The 18,358-nt window shown below is 57.2% G+C and overlaps 2 protein-coding genes across 3 annotated transcripts; both read left to right on the forward strand.

The window, feature by feature from the left end:
- The first annotated feature begins 1,676 nt into the window (after positions 1 to 1,676).
- Positions 1,677 to 6,176, forward strand: MGAT3 (beta-1,4-mannosyl-glycoprotein 4-beta-N-acetylglucosaminyltransferase). Its single transcript, XM_028149969.2, has one exon. The coding sequence runs from the start codon at positions 1,677 to 1,679 to the stop codon at positions 3,276 to 3,278; it is 1,602 nt and encodes a 533-aa protein (XP_028005770.1). The 3' UTR covers positions 3,279 to 6,176.
- Positions 6,177 to 15,987: 9,811 nt separating this feature from the next.
- On the forward strand, positions 15,988 to 18,357 carry LOC129149859 (MIEF1 upstream open reading frame protein). Of its 2 annotated transcripts, none has more exons than XM_054719546.1 (2): positions 15,988 to 16,411; positions 18,083 to 18,357. In XM_054719546.1, the coding sequence occupies exon 2, from the start codon at positions 18,111 to 18,113 to the stop codon at positions 18,321 to 18,323; it is 213 nt and encodes a 70-aa protein (XP_054575521.1). In that variant the 5' UTR covers positions 15,988 to 16,411; positions 18,083 to 18,110; the 3' UTR covers positions 18,324 to 18,357. The 2 variants fall into 2 exon arrangements, with proteins under 2 accessions (XP_054575521.1, XP_054575522.1); XM_054719547.1 differs by lacking the exon at positions 15,988 to 16,411 and adding an exon at positions 16,972 to 17,227 and having other exon boundaries at positions 18,083 to 18,353.
- The last annotated feature ends 1 nt before the right edge of the window (position 18,358 follows it).

Here is an 18,358-nt window from a genome sequence, read left to right on the forward strand (position 1 = left end):
GCCTAGACGTGTGCCCTGACTGAGAACTGAACCTGCAGCCTTCCAGTGTCTGAGCGACACTCCAACCAGCCGAGTCACGGCAGAAAGGACCATTTTAAGGGAAAGGACGTTCTAGGTGTAAGGACTGTGCCCTACTCACCGGATCCATGGAAGGAGAAATGGCACGAGGTGCCAAAGGCCAGCTTTCTTTCCCACCCTTCCTGTGACAGTGGGTCACCCCAAGCAAGTCACTGGTCCCACTCCGTGCAATGGGTATAACCTCCCGCCTGCCTGCCCGCCGCCCTGGGCTCAAGGACAGAATGAGCCAGATTGGCCCAGCCGGCGTGCAGGAGGCAGCCAGTCACTGAGGTTTCTCTCATCGATGTTTCTCTCCATCCCTCTCCCTTCCTCTTTCTCTAAAAATCAAATGCTTGCTTTAAAAACATTTTTAAAAGAAATGATCCGGATTGTTCCAGTCAGAGTGCTCTCTTGCACAGGCTGTTCAGGAGATGCACATCCAGATCGAGTGTGGAGTTTAGTTCACAGTAACGCGCCCGTTTCCGTCTCCTCGTTGTGACAAATGTACGTGGTGATGGAAGATGCTGGCCCTGGGGAGACTGGGGAGGAGTGTAAGGGAACTCTCTGTACTATCTTTGCAACTTTTCTGATAAACTACAAATAATCTAAAATAGAAAGTCTACTTACATTGTAAAAAATACTTCTCTGAGGCCCTCCACAGCCATAACGAATTGATAAATAAGACTGTGTACATAGAGAATGGTTATATTCATGAACCACTCATGAATAGGGTGATTCATTCAAAAGAACCATGGAATATTATGTAGGATTTAAAAGGAAATGGTAGCTTTATTTCTACTGATCTGAAAATCTCTATTATTGATTGAGAAAAAAGGTTGATTGGACTTAGTGTCCAATATTTAAGAAAACTATTAAACCAAGAACAGAAAAATTGCATCTTAAAGCCAGCAATACACCTCTAATAGCTGAAATTATTTATGCCTGGAGACCAATCTAGTGTAATGAGGGGAACTTTTACTTAATTTTATTCTTTAAATATGTTAGAATTAAATGTCATCCCTTGAGACCTGTGGTTTTTTTTCAGCGAAAAGGCATTCAGAAGACTTGTCACTATTCCACAAGAAAAGGTACAATAGGTAGAAAGAACAAACGAACGAACAAGACCATCACCCTGGGCAGTGCAAAAAGGGCCCCCAAGTCTGCAGCCTGCTCCCCTCCTTTGGGGCCCGTAAGCCCCCTGGGTAGACTGCACTGCAGGGTTGAGCTTTTCCCAGGATGCATTTTGTTCCTGGAGCAATGCAGCTGGTGCAGTTGGGGTGGGGCGGGCTGGGTGGCGGGTGGGGCTGCAGAGGCTGGGTGTGGGTGACCTGGTGGTCTCTGGGGGAAGCGCTGTGGGAGCAGAGGGAGGTCCTGAACCAGGAGGGGAGTTTCTGTGATACTGGGGATTCCGGAGATACTGGGTACAGCAAGGTGGACCAGCAGGCTTGACGCCTGGGCGGGGGCAGGAGGTGATTGCAAGCAGGGTCCCCAGCCACTGGCCAGGACATTGACAAACACGGTGGCGGCAAAGGCCTGGTCATGTCCGGCTCCTAGAAGGGCCTCAGGTTCCCCTGCCCCAGGAATGCAGACCCTGACCTGCTCTCCCTCTTCCCCGCAGGATGAAGATGAGACGCTACAAGCTCTTTCTCATGTTCTGTATGGCCGGCCTGTGCCTCATCTCCTTCCTGCACTTCTTTAAGACCCTGTCCTACGTCACCTTCCCCAGGGAACTGGCCTCCCTCAGCCCTAACCTCCTGTCCAACTTCTTCTGGAACAATGCCCCCGTCACGCCCCAGGCCAGCCCCGAGCCGGGGAGCCCCGACCTGCTGCGTACCCCGCTCTATTCCCACTCGCCCCTGCTCCAGCCACTGTCCCCAAGCAAGGCCGCCGAGGACCTCCACCGCATGGACTTCGTGCTCCCCGAGGACACCACCGAGTATTTCGTCCGCACCAAAGCCGGGGGCGTCTGCTTCAAACCGGGCACCAAGGTGCTGGAGAAGCCCCCATCGGGGCGGCCGGAGGAGAAGACGGAGGGGGGCGATGGCTCATCTGCCCGGGGCCCAGCCCGGCACCTGCTGAGCACCAGGGAGCGCACAGGGGGCCGGGGCACGCGGCGCAAGTGGGTGGAGTGCGTGTGCCTGCCGGGCTGGCACGGGCCCAGCTGCGGGGTGCCCACCGTGGTGCAGTACTCCAACCTGCCCACCAAGGAGCGCCTGGTGCCCAGGGAGGTGCCGCGGCGCGTCATCAACGCCATCAACATCAACCACGAGTTCGACCTGCTGGACGTGCGCTTCCACGAGCTGGGCGACGTGGTGGACGCCTTCGTGGTGTGCGAGTCCAACTTCACGGCCTACGGGGAGCCGCGGCCGCTCAAGTTCCGGGAGATGCTGACCAACGGCACGTTCGAGTACATCCGGCACAAGGTGCTCTACGTCTTCCTGGACCACTTCCCGCCGGGCGGGCGGCAGGACGGCTGGATCGCCGACGACTACCTGCGCACCTTCCTGACCCAGGACGGCGTGGCGCGGCTGCGCAACCTGCGGCCCGACGACGTGTTCATCATCGACGACGCGGACGAGATCCCCGCGCGCGACGGCGTGCTCTTCCTCAAGCTCTACGACGGCTGGACCGAGCCCTTCGCCTTCCACATGCGCAAGTCCCTGTACGGCTTCTTCTGGAAGCAGCCGGGCACCCTGGAGGTGGTGTCGGGCTGCACGGTGGACATGCTGCGGTCGGTGTACGGGCTGGACGGCATCCGCCTGCGCCGCCGCCAGTACTACACGATGCCCGCCTTCCGGCAGTACGAGAACCGCACGGGCCACATCCTGGTGCAGTGGTCGCTGGGCAGCCCCCTGCACTTCGCCGGCTGGCACTGCTCCTGGTGCTTCACCCCCGAGGGCATCTACTTCAAGCTCGTGTCCGCCCAGAACGGGGACTTCCCGCGCTGGGGCGACTATGAGGACAAGCGGGACCTCAATTACATTCGGAGCTTGATCCGCACCGGGGGCTGGTTCGACGGCACGCAGCAGGAGTACCCGCCAGCCGACCCCGGCGAGCACATGTATGCCCCCAAGTACCTGCTACAGAACTACAACCAGTTCCGCTACCTGCTGGACAACCCCTACCAGGGGCCCAAGAGCACGGCGGAGGGCGGGCCGCGGAGCAGGGCTTCCGAGGGAAGGCCCCCCGCCAGGGCCAAGTCGGAAGCGGTGGAAGGCTGAGGTCGCAGGATGTTCAGGGCCAGTGGCAGGGCAGGGGTGCGACAGCCCTCCTGTGATCTTCCTGCCTCCTAACCTCGGGGGTCTTGAGAGAGAGGACCGGAAGTGGATGCGTGGGAGAATCTTCCCTGTCCACGCCTTTGTGGATCAGGGGTCAGGCCTGTGACCTCAAAAACCGTCATTCCTCATGGTGAGAGGGGACCCTGGCCCTCTGCCCTCCAAGCGTGCTGTGCCAGGAGGTGCCGCGGACAGTGCATGGTGGTAACTGGGTAGCAGGGGAGGGCGGGGAGGAGCTGGAGGAGCTCCTGGTGGCCCGGGAGCTGCAGCGCTGCTGGGAGAAGCCAGCCTTTGGCCCTGCAGTGGGAAAGGGCCAGCCAGGAGGTCCCCAGCTCTGTAAATAGTTGCATTGGGGTCCAGCAGGAAGCGGGGACGCCAGGAAAGGAGGGTACAGAAAACAGCATCCAGCTGAGAGGTCGCCCAGGGTCCTCGGAAGTGCTGGGCCAGGAGCCGGGGGCCTCCACCCGCCTCCCCTCAGGGCCCCAGATGCTCCTGAGCCGACGTAGGCGTGGGGCCTGGGGAGTCCTTTCAGTTCTGAACCTGGCGTTGATGTTCCTTCTTACGTTTTATCTTTCTGTCTAGTGGGCTCCCACTTGGCCCTTGCAAGGCCAGGAGTCCAATTCTCAGGGTGGGATGGGACATCAGCCAGCCTAGTGGGTAAGACATGGGGTGCCCACACCCCTTCCTGCCAGAATCCCCTACCCCAGCCCTCCACTGTCTCATGTGGAGTTACCCTGTACCCCTTCTTGGTGTTGGCTAGGGGCCAGAAAGGAGCCCTGAGTCTGCCCTGGGCCAAGAGGGCCCTTGAGGCCAGTTCTATGTCATCTCCTGCCTCTTAGTTTGCCCCATGGGGGCAGGAGATGTATTCATTAAAGTAGATTCTAAGCTGCTGTAATGAAGAGACCCCGAAATACAGTGCTTTAAGCAAGACAGAGCTTGTGTCTAATTTAACTGTCCAGAGGGAGATGGTCTGGATCGAGGAGGGCAGCTCTGCTTTCCTCATACACCCCTTCCAGTTCTGGACAGAGCGGTTGCTCCACTTCCCACCATCACGTGCATCCGAGCCTGGGGGAAGCAGAGAAAAGCACAGGAATGCACACCCTTTCCTGTTAACGGCGTGAGCCAGAGATGGCCCAGCTGCTGCTGACCGCATCTTGCTGGTCAGGACGTAGTCACATGGCCACCGTAGCTGCAAGGGAAGCTGGGCCTCCACGTGCCCAGCCTCAGCTTAGTTCTCTTCTTAAAGGAAGGCGGAGCGGGTGGATACAGGGGACAAGGAGCATCTCTGGCACAGGGGGAGGGAAAGAGGGTAGAAATGACTGTTGGAGTCATAAGATCCTCCTCTCGTATTTGGAGCCCCTGGAACAACCTGCTCCTGCCCCCTCACTGCCAGCCCAGGGCTGGGGTGCAGTGAGAGCCTGCAGTCATGGGGAGGATGAGACACCCCCTCCCCAAGGCCCCATTGGATGCTCACCAGTGCTGCCAGGAGGCAGAGGCTGCCTGTGGAACGGTACATGTTGGTACGCGTGTGTGTATTTATGGGCATGGGTGCATGCTTGTGTGTACTTGTATGTGTCTGTGTCGGTGTGTCCCTGTACATAGATGCTTGTGTGTGGATATGGGAGCAGGGCCCAGACTTCTTCCCGGGATCTGGAGCCTATGACCATACCTCCTGCAGCTCCCCAAAATGACAGGCAGAAAGCCCTTGGGGAGCCTGGAAAACAAGGCTGAAGGGGATGCAGGGTCCGTCTGTCTGTCTGTCTTTCAGTCCAAGAGATGAGAATCCTCCTGCCCTGAGGGCTGTGCAGCTGAGCGCCCACTACCTCCAGCCGCTCTTGGCCCCACCACATCTTTCCACTCAGTGCCCTCTGGCCCCCAGCAGGGACTTTCTCTGGGTGTCTCCTGACGGGCCAGAGGAGGTGCCCCTATGCCACAGCTCTGTCTGGGGGAGTTCCCGGTGTGGGCGTGGCCTGGGAGCAGCCTCTGGTGGGCAGGAATGCAGAAGGCTGAGGGGCTCTATTTCCTCACTCTCCTCCCTTGGAGTTACAGCAGCCACCCTCTCTGATCCCGCGTGGGGCTGAGAAGTGGCTCAGGAAGCCAGCAGCCTGCTCGCCCCTGGACAGGCAGTGTCAGGGCTCCTGAGTCGTGCCTGAGTCCCAGCCCAGAAACCTCCCTCCTCGCCAGCTCCCTTACCCCACGCCCCTGGCTCTCCTGCGACTGCAAATGCCGCTTCCCAGGCTGGCCTCCAGTTCACCAGCTCAGGGGCAGGGGCAGAAGATGAAGCGAGGACCAGCCAAGCCCTGCCTTTCCGTAGACCCAGGAGGGCTGTTTGTGGTCTGCCAAGTGGAGGCCTGGCCATTGGGTGGAGATGGCAGCTGTCAGAGGGGTGGGGCCAAAGCATGGGGTTGAGTTTCAATTATAATCACATCATACACTGGGAATTTGGGGGGTCAGGGGAGCCCTGGGCCACTCCCCCAATGTGAAGGGAAACCGAACTGTGAATGTGAATACTGGTGCGCCACTGGCCCTGTCAGATAGCCTTCCCTGGAAACACCTGCCCTGTGCCTCCAGGAGGCCCAGCCCACCCCCAGGTCATGTCCGTTCCCAGGGACAGGTGTGGGGAGCTTTGGGGACAAAGGTGACCATTGGGATGGGGAGGCAGGACTTGCCCAAGCAGGTAGCAGGGCCCTAGGAAAGGTATAATTTAAGGACACCATTATTTCTTTTGTAAGGGAAAATCAATATGTACATTCTGAAATCATTTTCTCTGTAAATGGTTGGATTTCATTTCACCCTTAAAGGGATGTTTAAGATAATATTAATAATAAAAACATCTACAAAGTCTGCAGCGTGTGCATGTTGCTGGTTTGGGAGTGCTCTGGGGCAGGGAGGGCTGCAAGTGGGTGGCTCTGGTCTTGCTAAAGCCACTCTTGCTATGGAGTGTGGCATCTGTGGGGGGAGGGCCTCCCCAGGGCTGGGTGCAGTTACCTCCACCAGCACCAGGGGGCAGCCTTCCTCCCACTGATGGAGATACACTGAGAAAGGGAAGGCTCTGGGCCGAAGGAAGGGGAAGCGGACCTGGGACTTCTGGGGGGTCTAGATGAAGACTTGGGTGCCTCTACCGAGAGGGCAGCAATTCTCCCCAGTCGTGCTCTTGGGGCAGGGGTCCCCAAACTTTTTAAACGGGGCCAGTTCACTGTCCCTCAGAGAGAAGGAGGGGAGTTCGGAGAGTGCGGCGCACATTCCACACATGCGCACTGCGGGCCCGGGACGAGTGGGCTGCTAAGCAGGACAGGCAGCGGCGGGCCGGATAAATGTCCTCCGCGGGCCGTAGTTTGAGGACCCCTGTCTTGGGGCATCGAGACCAATGCGTCCCCCTCAGTCGTTTCCTCCCTGAGCCTGTGGGTCCTCAGGATGTTGTGCAGCATCCCGGCCTCGACCCACTATTCACAGCCCCTTGAGGGCAGGACAGGCCTGGACCTGGGTTGACAGCGCTGGTCCTGTCACCAGCCCTCGGGCAGGAGAAGACGGCAGCCTCCAGGACCAGTCATCTCTCTCCTGGGGAGCTGACCGGGGACTGACTGGGGACGTGAGCGGCGATGGCGCCTGGAGCCGGGGGATGTGGGGGCTTCCTGGAGGCTTCCTCTGGGACCTGTGGATACTGGGCGGTCCTGGGGAGGGGCCCTCTGGGTGTTTTCTAAGGAGAGTCAGAGATGGTGGGAATGGGTACTGTGAACTCTGCCTTTGTCCCCTGTGGGCTGGCTGTGCAGCCTCCGTGTTGGATGGGGAGACCGAGGCCGGAGACGGGAAGGCGTGACCTCAGTGTTGGTGGCCAGAGCAGGGGCTAGTGCCTCCTGAGCACTCGCAAGGTGCCACGCCCTTTGCATGCGGTTGGTGATGGGAGGAACAGCCTTGAGATCTTAGGAGACAGGGAGTTGCCCCATTCAGGCCCAGTTCACCGTGACCACGTCCTGGGGCACAGGCTCTGGAGGGGGTACTCGATTTTACAAAGCCCTTGAAGGGTCCCCTTGATGGCTAGCATTTAACGCGATCCGGTTAGGATGCTTAGGAAGCAATTTTGTTATTGCGAATCGAGTTCATCTCTCCGGAAGCCCCCGTGCCCAGGCAGTTAGGCACGTGACCCCGCTCTGTGACAATTAGGCCTTTTGTCCTGCCACCCACGGGTCCCACCCCCCATATCTGTGCCACCCTTTTTGCCATTGTTTGTCTTTCAATTCAATCCTACACTCAATCATTGACTGCGTTGGACAGCAGGCCCTGAGGAAGATGTAGAAACAGACATGACATTTTCTGGCCGCCAGGAGCTCCAAGTCGACTGGGAGGAGCCTGGCGCTGCTGACATTGTGGGCCGGGTCATTCTTTGTGTCGGGCTGTCCGTTATAGGGCGGTTAGCAGCATCCCCGGCCCCTACCCACTAGACACCACTAGCATCCAGTCCCCAAGTGTGGCACCAGCCATGTCTCCAGACATTACTAAATAAATGTCCCTTGGGGTGCAACGTCACCGAGGCTCCCACAGGAGGAGCAGGACCCAGCTGCTGAGCATCTACTGTAGACACGCCAGGCACTTTGTACAATTACCTCACCTGCTGGTAATCCTGTGGGATAGATGACAGTGGTCATTGGAGGTCAGCTTTTCTCTTGTGGAATTTAATGGTATTGGGGGCGTCCTCCTGCTCTCCAGCCTGGGAGATGGGAGGTGGGGAGGCTAGGATTTAGGGAGATTAAGGGTAGACTTGCTCCAAAGCACACAGCTCCCAGTGGGCCAGGATCCTGTCCTCTGTCTACACTAAATCCCAGGCAAGATTTAGGACCAGGGTCCCCACTGCCCTTCTGACGGTGCTGCACTGCCCCCTAGTGGGAGGGCGAGGCATGTCGCTGCAGCGGCCTCGCTTCCCTGTTTGCCTTTCTCTTCCTGTCTTCTCACTGGAGGCCACACTGGGTTCCAGGCAGCTGTGCAGATGCTGCTGCAAAACGGACAGGCAGATGAGTAAAGGCTAGAGTCATGGAGAAGTAGAATTCTAAAAAAACAAGCCTAGGAAGCAACAGACAATGCAAAGGCAACGCTAGGGGCGCGTCAAAGTGTTGATGGTGCAGAGGAGCGGGGCACGTCCTCTTCTCGCTTTTACAGATCAGGGAACGAAGGTTCCAGAACTTTCACAGGAAGTGGTGGAGCTTTGGGATGAACGCTGACAGCAGGCACCTCCGGGGCATCTGTCTTGTCTACAGGGTGTTCCTCACTTTTATGTCCCCAGCACTCTGCCCAGGGCCCGGAGTGCTCCCCAAATCCCGCTGCATTGTACTGACATGATGTGCACATAATTCACCCTTCCTTGGGTGACCCATCCCCGGGCCTCTAACTTGTGTTATTAATGGTTTTAGTGGATGTTGACCCCAAAGACCCCGGCACCCTGGCCGACCAGGGCAGCTCCCTTCCTCCGTCGGGTTCACTCACCCCTCCACCTCACCCAGGACGAGGCTGCCCCGCTGCGGAGCTGTGTTTGGAGAGGGCGCCTCCCGCTCTCCAGCCTGTGTGTGGCCTGTGGATTGCCAAGACCCCCAGGGAAGGGAAGGCTGTTTGGCCAGCAACCCAGCAGGAGGGCACCCGGGGGTCAAGTTCTAAGACTCAAAGGATGAAGAACATGTACAAACATCAGAACTCATCATCTAAACCACACGTAGGGTGCCGGGAACCAATTCCAGCATGTGATAATTACAAGAGTTTCACCAAAAGGTTGGTGAAGCTTGGGGGGCTCAACAAGGGTGAGCCACATATGTAGTTTACCTGTTGGAAATGGCTAAATGGCACTTCCCCCAAACCTGAATAGGATAATTGCTTGCTGCCAGACAACTCAGGGCATTTTATTGCCTCCTGTTGGCCAAACACCTGAACAGCTGTAGGCTATTCCCCAATCTGACAATATCCTTTGATACCCTACCCTTTGAAGTGTATGTCTCCACCTCACCTTAGGACAAATTGTGTTAATAAATAGCACGGGGTCCTTAGACAAGGGGTAGTCTTCAGTTCCTTTAGCTGAAGCTCCCCTGACCCCCAATGCCTTTCAAAATTATCTTTCATCCTTGGACTCCTTCTTGAATCTACGCATCAGCCCCTTTCTCCAGAATGCTGAACCCTTTGTAAGGCTGGGAAAAGAATCCCGGCAGTAGGGCCCTCCCAGCCCTGCTCACCCTCTGGGAACACATCTCGTCTTAAGCACTGGGGTCGCCATGCAGTCCAGACCCTGACCTGGCAACGCAGAAATCACCCCTTGCTCCTCCTTCTCCCTCCTCCAGGCCCTCCAACCACCTTCTCCACACAGGCCTTCGTGCAAACTGGGAAGGCACCCCTTCCTCCAGACATTTACTCCCACCTGTTGGAAGACTGCCATCATGTGCGGGTGTCCTTAGAACAAGACACCTCACTGCCTCCCGCCAAAGACATGTCAGAAGACGCAGGCAACTAACTGTGCGGTCTATGACGTGAAAGGCACCCTTGGGCGCAGCCCCTCTGCCTTCCAGGTCTGCTCCGTCACTGCCCTTCGACTTGACAACAGTCCGTGGCTCCCCATGACCTGCAGTGCTGGCACCACAGCCCTGTCACGCTACCCCGTGCTGTCTCCTTGGACGGGAGTAGACACCTGACGCGAAGGCAGCCACGCCACCTGCAGGCCTGGTTGAAGGGGTGCGCCGGGCCCAGCAAAGGAGGCAGTTGGAAAGGGGCGAAGGGAGCGGGTGCAGAGGGAGCGGCCAGGAGAGACCAGCCTCCAGTCACTGGCTCCGGTGGATGCTCAGGACAGACCTGAGTGGCGCTCTGCCCTGGGAACTGAAAGTCGCCCTGTCGGGGAAGCTCGCTACAGATTGATTCATTTGCCTGTCAGCATAACTATTATTGCTCGTCTCACATTCAGTTCTTATTAGTATATATCTAGTGACATATGATCTCGCTCATCTAGGGGAAATGATGAACAACATAGACTGAGGAACAAGAACAGAACCAGAAGCAAGGAGGCATCGATCGGACTATCGGGCCTCAGAGGGAGGATAGGGGAGGGTAGGGGGAGGGTGGGGGGAGGGGGAGAGTTCAACCAAAGGACCTGTATGCAAGCATATAAGCCTATCCAACGGTTAAGTTCAACAGGGGATTGGGGCATGCGTGGGGAGAGGGGTGGGATGGGAATGGGGGGATGAGGACAAATATGTGACACCTTAATCAATAAAGAAATTTAAAAAAAAAAAAAAAAGAAAGTCGCCCTGTCAGAGCTGTGACCTGGGGGGGTCACGCTGACCTGCAGTCAGCAAGTCCCAGGTAGTCACAGGATGCTGGAGGCCTGCAGATGGGTCCTCGGATACACCCTGCGTGAGCCCGTGGCTGTCCGTGGCATCGTAGAGGGTAAAAGTAGCTTTTCATGGCGCAAGGGTTAGTGCATACACACTGACAGCTATGTAGAGAAAAGCCTAATTACAATCCTTCCCTCACTCCTCACACCAAAAAGTGAATCCCAGAGGAATATACCAAAGATATAAAAAGTTGGAAAAGTACAATCTGGGCAGTCTTACCAGTTTTTCTCTCTGGGCTGGAGCGTGTGTGTGCACGTGTGTGTGTGTGTGTGTGTGTGTGTGTGTGTGTGTGTGTGTTGGGTCCGGCTGGGAGGGGCGGAACTGGATAAACTCTCAGGCCTCTAACTGTTATGACAGCTGCCAGTCATTATGCCCTGACCCTAAGCCCAGTAACCCTCAGCCCACCATCCCCATCTTCCTCCTGTAACGCTTCCTCTGTAACTGGGGTATCCTCGGCTCTCAGCTCTTTGCCCCTGCATCCCCTTCTCCTGGAACTCCTGGCAGAGGGCAGGGGCTCTGCAGGTCCCCCACCCCCTCAGGAGTCCAGCTCCAGGCTGCACACAGGGCTTCGGCTTCAGTTCCTTTCCTGGACTTTAGAGGCGTTTACCTTGGACTTGAGTCCAAGCTCAGAACGAGCTATGCCATTTCGGTTTTCCTTCTCTAGTTTAAAGGTCAGGGCCTTGTGATGGCGGCTGGGAAGGTATGTCAGAGAGCACACTCACCGTGGCTCTGGGGGGCAGTCGGCCTTTCTCTTTGATTCCTTTCCCTTCCCACGTAGATGAGAAACTCAGGCTCGAAGACTACAGGGGCCCAACAGGCAATGGAGAGGAGTGAGCACCCGTGGGTGAGACAACAGGGAGTGATGGGGGTTGGGTAAGCGGGGGAGCTCAGACTCTGTCCAAAGGTGATGACTATTCCTCTTCATAGGTGGCGAGCCTGGTGTGGCAAGATCTAAATATTTGAGCAAACCAGGAAAGCTGTCTTTTATAGCTGTCTGGGGCTTACAAAGCTCTTGGCCCAATCCAGCATGCAGACCTCCAGTTTGCTCCCGGAGGATGAGAAGTTGGGGGCGATAGTCAGCCTGAGTGGTGCTGCCTCATCTGTAAAATGGGTACACTGGTCCTCAGCCCGCACAGGACTGTGGTGGGGACCAGTGGGGATAGAGGATGTGAAAGAAAAACAAGCAGCATTCATTGAGCAGTGGCTCTGGGCGGCACTGCACTCAGCCTCCCCGCCTTTCTCCTGTCCTGAAACTCACAGTGGTTGCCCGGGTGTGGAGTGGAGATGCTGGGATCTAGGCTCTGAGCCTGGGCACCTGCCAGGCCCCGCCCCCCACTCCTGAGGCCTGGCCAAGGGAAGGTATTGGGGTATTACATTTCCTCACCCTTTGCAACACCTCCTCCTCCCCCCCCCGCCCCCCCCCCCCACACACACATCGTGGGCAGCAAGGAGTTCACTCACTTCAACCTCCCTCCTGTCCAGGGTATCAGATTTAGTCTGGCGAATGCAGAATCGGTGACATCTGATTAGAGCAGACCCCATTCTGGGAGGTGGTGCTTTCTGAGAGTGATTTCCAGGTCCCTGGCCCGCTGGCCGACTCCTCCCTCCTCCGCCAGTCCAGTGATAACCGCGCCTGTGCGTTCCCTCCGTTCTGGGTCCTCCCCTGGGGGGCTGGGGAAGTGGAGGTGGCTGGACTGAGCTTTCTGTCCTGTCGTCCAGTAGCAATTTCCCTCCAATTCAGGGCGACAAGCATTTGCAGAGGGTCTCCATTTGATCAGGGACCCAACTGAGCAACGTGAAGGGAATGAAACTGGTGAGACGAAGGCCCCAGGGCACTCACCCTCTCTGCCTTCTGGAGGGAAGCCTCGGGCGCCCTGCCCTGCTCCCCCACAGGTAAAAGCCCCCCTGGCCTGCTCTCTCCCTCTCCCTCCGCCTCCTCTGTGCCCTCATGATCCCTCTAACAACGCTCTCCACCACCTGTCCTCTCGTCGTGCCCTTTGCCTTCCCAGAAAAACAACTGTCTCCGCAGTCCTGTCCTCATGGGGCTGTGATGAGTTAGGCCAGCGGTCGGCAAACTCATTCGTCAACAGAGCCAAATACCAACAGTACAACGATTGAAATTTCTTTTGAGAGCCAAATTTTTTAAACTTAAACTTCTTCGAACGCCACTTCTTCAAAATAGACTCGCCCAGGCCGTGGTATTTTGTGGAAGAGCCACACGCAAGGGGCCAAAGAGCTGCATGTGGCTTGCGAGCCGCAGTTTGCCGATCACGGAGTTAGGGGGTCGGCGTGTGCCAGTGCCGGCCACAGGAAAGGCTCAGGAAGCACTAACTCTCACTGGCCACTGGTGGCTCTCGCCAGGGACACCGCCGTGGCCTGAGGCTGGCCTCCTGCAGGGCTCAGCCCGCCAGGCTAGTCCCCCAAAGTGGCCAGGCCGCTCTTCCCAAGACGCAAGTCCACCCATGACGCGGACTTCCCACTGCAGCTGGGTCCGGGCCAAATCCCCCGCAGTGGCTGCTGGGCCCCGCCTTCCTCAGTCTTATCGTGGACTCTTCTCCTGCATTTCCTGGGCTCCAGTCCTGTGAGCTCTCCAGGGGGCCAGGATCCCGTCCTCTGTCTACACCACCCCGTGTTCCACCCTCCGGGCTCCCTAAAACCTCAGCCGTGGTTACAATTCTCACCGCACACATCTACCTGACCTGCTTCTCTCTCCCTCCATTTTAGTTAGCAGGGGTGCGTGTTGAGGTCTGATTGCCTAGGCCCTTATATTAATCCCCATTTATGAGTGGAGAAACCAAGGCTCAGAGAGGATGAGGACCTTGTTGAAGGTCACCCAGCCATCAGGAGGTGGAGCTGGGATTCAAACCCACGTCTAAGGGTGCTGGTGCCCCAGCCTGAAGCACACCTGTAGGCCATCAGTCCTCCCTGGCTGCCTCCGGATGCTCACCCGGCCCCCTCAGCTCCCCACCTGTGCTCCGGCTAGTGGTGCCCACCCCCCTGCTTCTGCACTGGGTCCCAGGCTCTTCCGCGTCCCACCGTGAAGGCTTCTCTCCTAGAGCCTGTCTGTGTGCGTGTCTGTCTCCTCCCTCCACCCTGCACTCCCCGAGGACAGGAACTGCGTGTTTTAGTTCTACACTCCTGCTCCTGGCTCACACCAGGTGCTCACGAAATGGTGAACAGGTGACTTGGGAACAGCAGTGTTGGTTCTCATGGGTCATTCAGCAGAAATGTTTCGTCCATTTCTGTCCCCTTCACAGATGAGGAAACCAAGGCAAGCACAGCTTAAGTCACTTGTCCCATGTTCATCACCTCCCCGTATGCCCCTTTCCACTTCGACTAGACTTGGCTGGCCTAACTCCGGGGAAATGGTCCATCTCTCCCAACCCCCTGGAAAATGTTAATTAACTTATTCCACAATTAAAGGCCCACTCTGTGTGAGCGACTGTTTGGTTGAGTAAGTGCTTCCCTCTCACCCTCCAGCCATGATCCCATAAGAAGCTGTCGTCATCATCCAGATGGGGGACCAGGGGTCATAGCAAAGCTGCAGGATCCCTCAGAGACATCCCAGAAGGCCCCCTGTCCTGTTAAACCCAGCAGAGCCCTGAGATCGGGGTCAGTGCCCCTTGCTGGGGTCTCCAGTCTACAAAGTCACCACGGATGCCTGTGGGTGCCAGACGCCCGCCTCACTGCCCTGTCTCCTCCCCCTCCGCACATTGTCCTGGAAGCACTGGAGGCAGGAGGAGCCTTGTGAGTCTTGAAGTAAATAGAAAACCCTGAAGAACAGGAGAGGCTGGGGGACTGATTGAAGGGCACCCCCCCGTCCCCAGATGACCCCCCTCCTTCTCTCCTAAAAATATTATTCTGTAGAACAGCAGGGTCAGGAGGGATATGAAAGGTCACCTGGTCTTCCAGCTGGAAATGTCACCATTCAGATTTATCTGGGTCACAAAATCATTTGTTTAAAGAGCAAAGTAGGGCAGCCGGGAGGAGTGGAAAGAGCCCGTTTCGGAGTCAGACGGACTTGTTCCACTGAGAGATTCTCGGTGCCCAGCTCGGTGCCCGGAGAAAGTGCCGAACCTCTGGGTCTTGGTTTTCTCACCTATAACATCAGACAGGGGCTCGGACCAGGGAGGGGGCCGCCACCAAGGCAGTGGTCAGATCCTGGAAGCGTTTGGAGACTGAGCCACCAGTAAACCAGGTCTTGAGCTCTCTGTCCTCTGCCTGTGACAGTGGCTGCACGTCAGAGGCCCTCAACGATGATTTCTTGCATCAATGAATGGAGGAGCTACTACTCCTTAAGTGCTAGATACCTTTTCTGTTGTTATTAATCCTCACCCAGGATATGTTTTCCATTGATTTTTAGAGAGAGTGGAAGGGAGGGAGGGGAAGGGAGAGAGAAAAATATTTTTTAAAAATATTTTTATTGAGTTTTTTACAGAGAGGAAGGGAGAGGGATAGAGAGTTAGAAACATTGATGAGAGAGAAACATCCATCAGCTGCCTCCTGCACACCCCCGACTGGGGATGTGCCCGCAACCAAGGTACATGCCCTTGACCGGAATCGAACCCGGGACCTTTCAGTCTGCAGGCCAACGCCCTGTCCACTGAGCCAAACCAGTCAGGGCGCAAGAGAGAGAAATATTGATGTGAGAGAGACACATGGATTGGCTGCCTCCCGCACGCACCTCAACTGGGGCCAGGAGTCAACCTGCAACGCAGGTACTCAAGGGAATCGAACCCCCAACCCTTTGGTGCGAGGGCCGATGCTCCATCCACTGAGCCAAACTGGCTGGGATTTTAATCCTCACAACAGCCCCAGGCCGGAGAGAGTAGGGAATGAGCCAGAGGGCACTGAGCTTGAATGGCGTGGAACTGGGAGCCAGCGGCGCTGACTGCAAAGCCCAGCGTTCCTTGGCTTCCCTCAGAGCTGGGCACCCGGCCGCACTGGGGGGGCGGTTTACAGGTTCCGGAGGCGTGGCTCCTGCCCCCAAAGCTGCCGGGAGACAGCGAAGCCAGTGGATCAATTGGGAATCAGGGCCGGGCAGATGACAGGCGCCAATAAATATGTTCTGTCGTTGACCCGCTTCAGGGCCTCACCGTGCAGCCATTTCTGTGGGCCCCAAGGAGGCACCGACGTGTGTTGGGTGAGGGGCACGGGGGAGGCTGGAGAAGACTTCTGGAGGGGACACGAGGTGGACCTTGAAGGGTAGGAGTTTGCCAGGAGCCCAGGGGCCTGGCAACAGCGCGAATGAATGAAAAGATTTGAAATCGATCTGAGAAACGGGCTTTGAAAGCTGTGATAGGGGATATTATGTCAGAATTCCCGCGGGGACCCCCACAGTCCAGGCCCAGACGGCGCTAAGGCCTGGCCTGACCCCCTGCTGGTGCGGCTGGGGGGGCCCCCTTCTCCTTATTCCAGGATAGCGTCCCCGGGACCACGACCCGCCGGGTCCCTAGTGACGTCACGAAGGAGGCGTGGCCTCAGGGCTGCGGGCAGGGTCCGATCCAGGGGGCGTGGCCCGCGCAGCCCCAGGCCCCGCCCCTAAAGTCAAGGAGACCGGAAGTCCTCCCGCCTCCGGCCGCCTCCGTACTCCCTCAGTCCCACCCCTCAGTTCCGCGCACAAGGTCGCGTCCCGGAAGTGAAGGGGCCATGTTGCTGGGTGACCCGGGGAGAAGTACCGGGCGAGAGGCGCGTCCCGAGGAGTCGTAGCGCGGCCCGCGGGTGAGTGCGGGAGGATCGGGGGCCGGATTCGCCGAGCCTCTTCTCGGGGCGCTGCCCGGCGCCCCCCATCCGTCCCGGGGCTACGGGCCCGGACGGCGGGGTCTCCCCAGCCCGCCCTGGGCAATCTACGGAGCCGCTCCGGCGCCCCGAGCCGGCCTGCCCAGCCCTTGGGTCCCCCACCCCGACTCGGCCCGCCCCCGTCCCCCCCCACCCCCCGGGTCGGCGGAGGACCTGGGACCTGCCGGGACCTCGCCGCCCACTCGCCAAGAGACCCTGTACGAACAGCCTTACGTGACAGTCGCCTCCCACCTCATAAAGCACTTTTCCTGCTGGTTTTCTGGGTTCATCTCCCACTTGCGAGGCCCTTGGGGCCGGGGGTGGGGGGAGTCCTACATTCGCGGAAAGGGACGGGGACAGTGGCTTGCTCGGGCTCGCGCAGGAAGTCTGCAAGGCCAGAGGCCGATGGCTCACTGACTTTGGGCCCAGAGTTCAGATCTTTTCCCCAAAGATTTCCCCCACTCAGTCTCATTACTTTATTTGTGAAACGGGGTGATCATTTCTTCCGCAGAGGGGCGTTGTGAGGGTTCCCTTTTTCATCAGCTGGTTTTTGAGCTCCTGGTGTGTGCCCGGCGCTGAGCTGGGGAAGTTTGAGAGCCGCACATGGTGGGACAGAGGGAACCCTCCGCCCGAGGCCGGAATCGGGGTCAGGAGTGCAGCCACCTTCACAGCGTGTTCCCTGGGCAGTTACTTCTCCCTGGGAGCTGCAGGCTCCCCGACTTCACGTGGGGATGGCGATGACCTGGGACTGTTGATAAAGTGAGATGTGGGACATGCTTAGAACATGTGTGATACATAGTATTATTATTGTGATCCCTGACCACCTCATAGGTTCCTTAATGTAAATATGATAATGGGTGACAAAGCACTTTACTAATGCGAACACTCTGTTCCTGAAAGGGGATGGTGGCAGTTTATGTGGAACTAAATCTGTTTATTGAGCACTTACATACCAGGCTCGGTGGCACTAGTAATCGCGATCCGTATTAGATGGAGTCTTGGTATGTGCCACGTGCTGTTCCAGACATGTTTCCATACATTAACTCATTTTACCCTCATACCAGCCATTTGGGCAGAATGCAGTTTTAACCCTCATTTTACGGGTGAGAAACTGAGGTGAGGCGCAGGGGTTAAGAAACTTGCCCAACGTGAGGAGCTCATGAGTGGGGATGCCAGGATTCACGTATGTCTGAGAGTCCTCAGGCAGGCTGGACCACCCTGCGGTGAAATGCTGTTACAGATGCTTTGCATGTATTATCTCACGCCGTTCTCAACTATGTAGCAGCTACTGTTAACATAATATCATTCCCATTTTACAAGTGAGAAGGCTGATGCTTAGAGGGGTCAAGTGCTTTGCCCAAAGTCATGTGGTTAGAGGCGGAGGGAGGGCTCAGGCCCAGGCAGTTCAGCTTCCCAGCCCTGGCCCTTCAGCATAAACTGTAGTTCCCAGAAGGGGGTTGAGAGGCTGGGGTCTAGTCCTAACCCTGTCCCTAAATTGTAGTGTGGCCTTGGGGGTGTCAGACGTACATTAAGAGCTCTTGACTTAGATCGTCTCTATAGGCCCTTCTGTTATTAATTCTGACTCTAGGCTTCTGTTTTCCCTCCTGCTTATAGCTTGACGCCCAGCACCTGCCAGTCCCCCATGGCCCCGTGGAGCCGAGAGGCGGTGTTGAGTCTCTACCGGGCTCTGCTGCGCCAGGGCCGAGAGCTTCGCTACACTGACCGGGACTTCTATCTTGCCTCCATCCGCCGTGAGTTCCGGAAAAATCAGAAGCTAGAGGATCCTGAGGCCCGGGAGAGGCAGCTGGAAAAGGGCCTGGTCTTCCTCCAGCGCAAACTGGGGGGCCTTATTTAAGACCCTCTCCTGTCCTCTTCCATCCTAATTCCCAG

The sequence above is a fragment of the Eptesicus fuscus genome, chromosome 7 (assembly GCF_027574615.1).
Source record: "Eptesicus fuscus isolate TK198812 chromosome 7, DD_ASM_mEF_20220401, whole genome shotgun sequence".
Classification (NCBI taxonomy): Eukaryota; Metazoa; Chordata; class Mammalia; order Chiroptera; family Vespertilionidae; genus Eptesicus; species Eptesicus fuscus.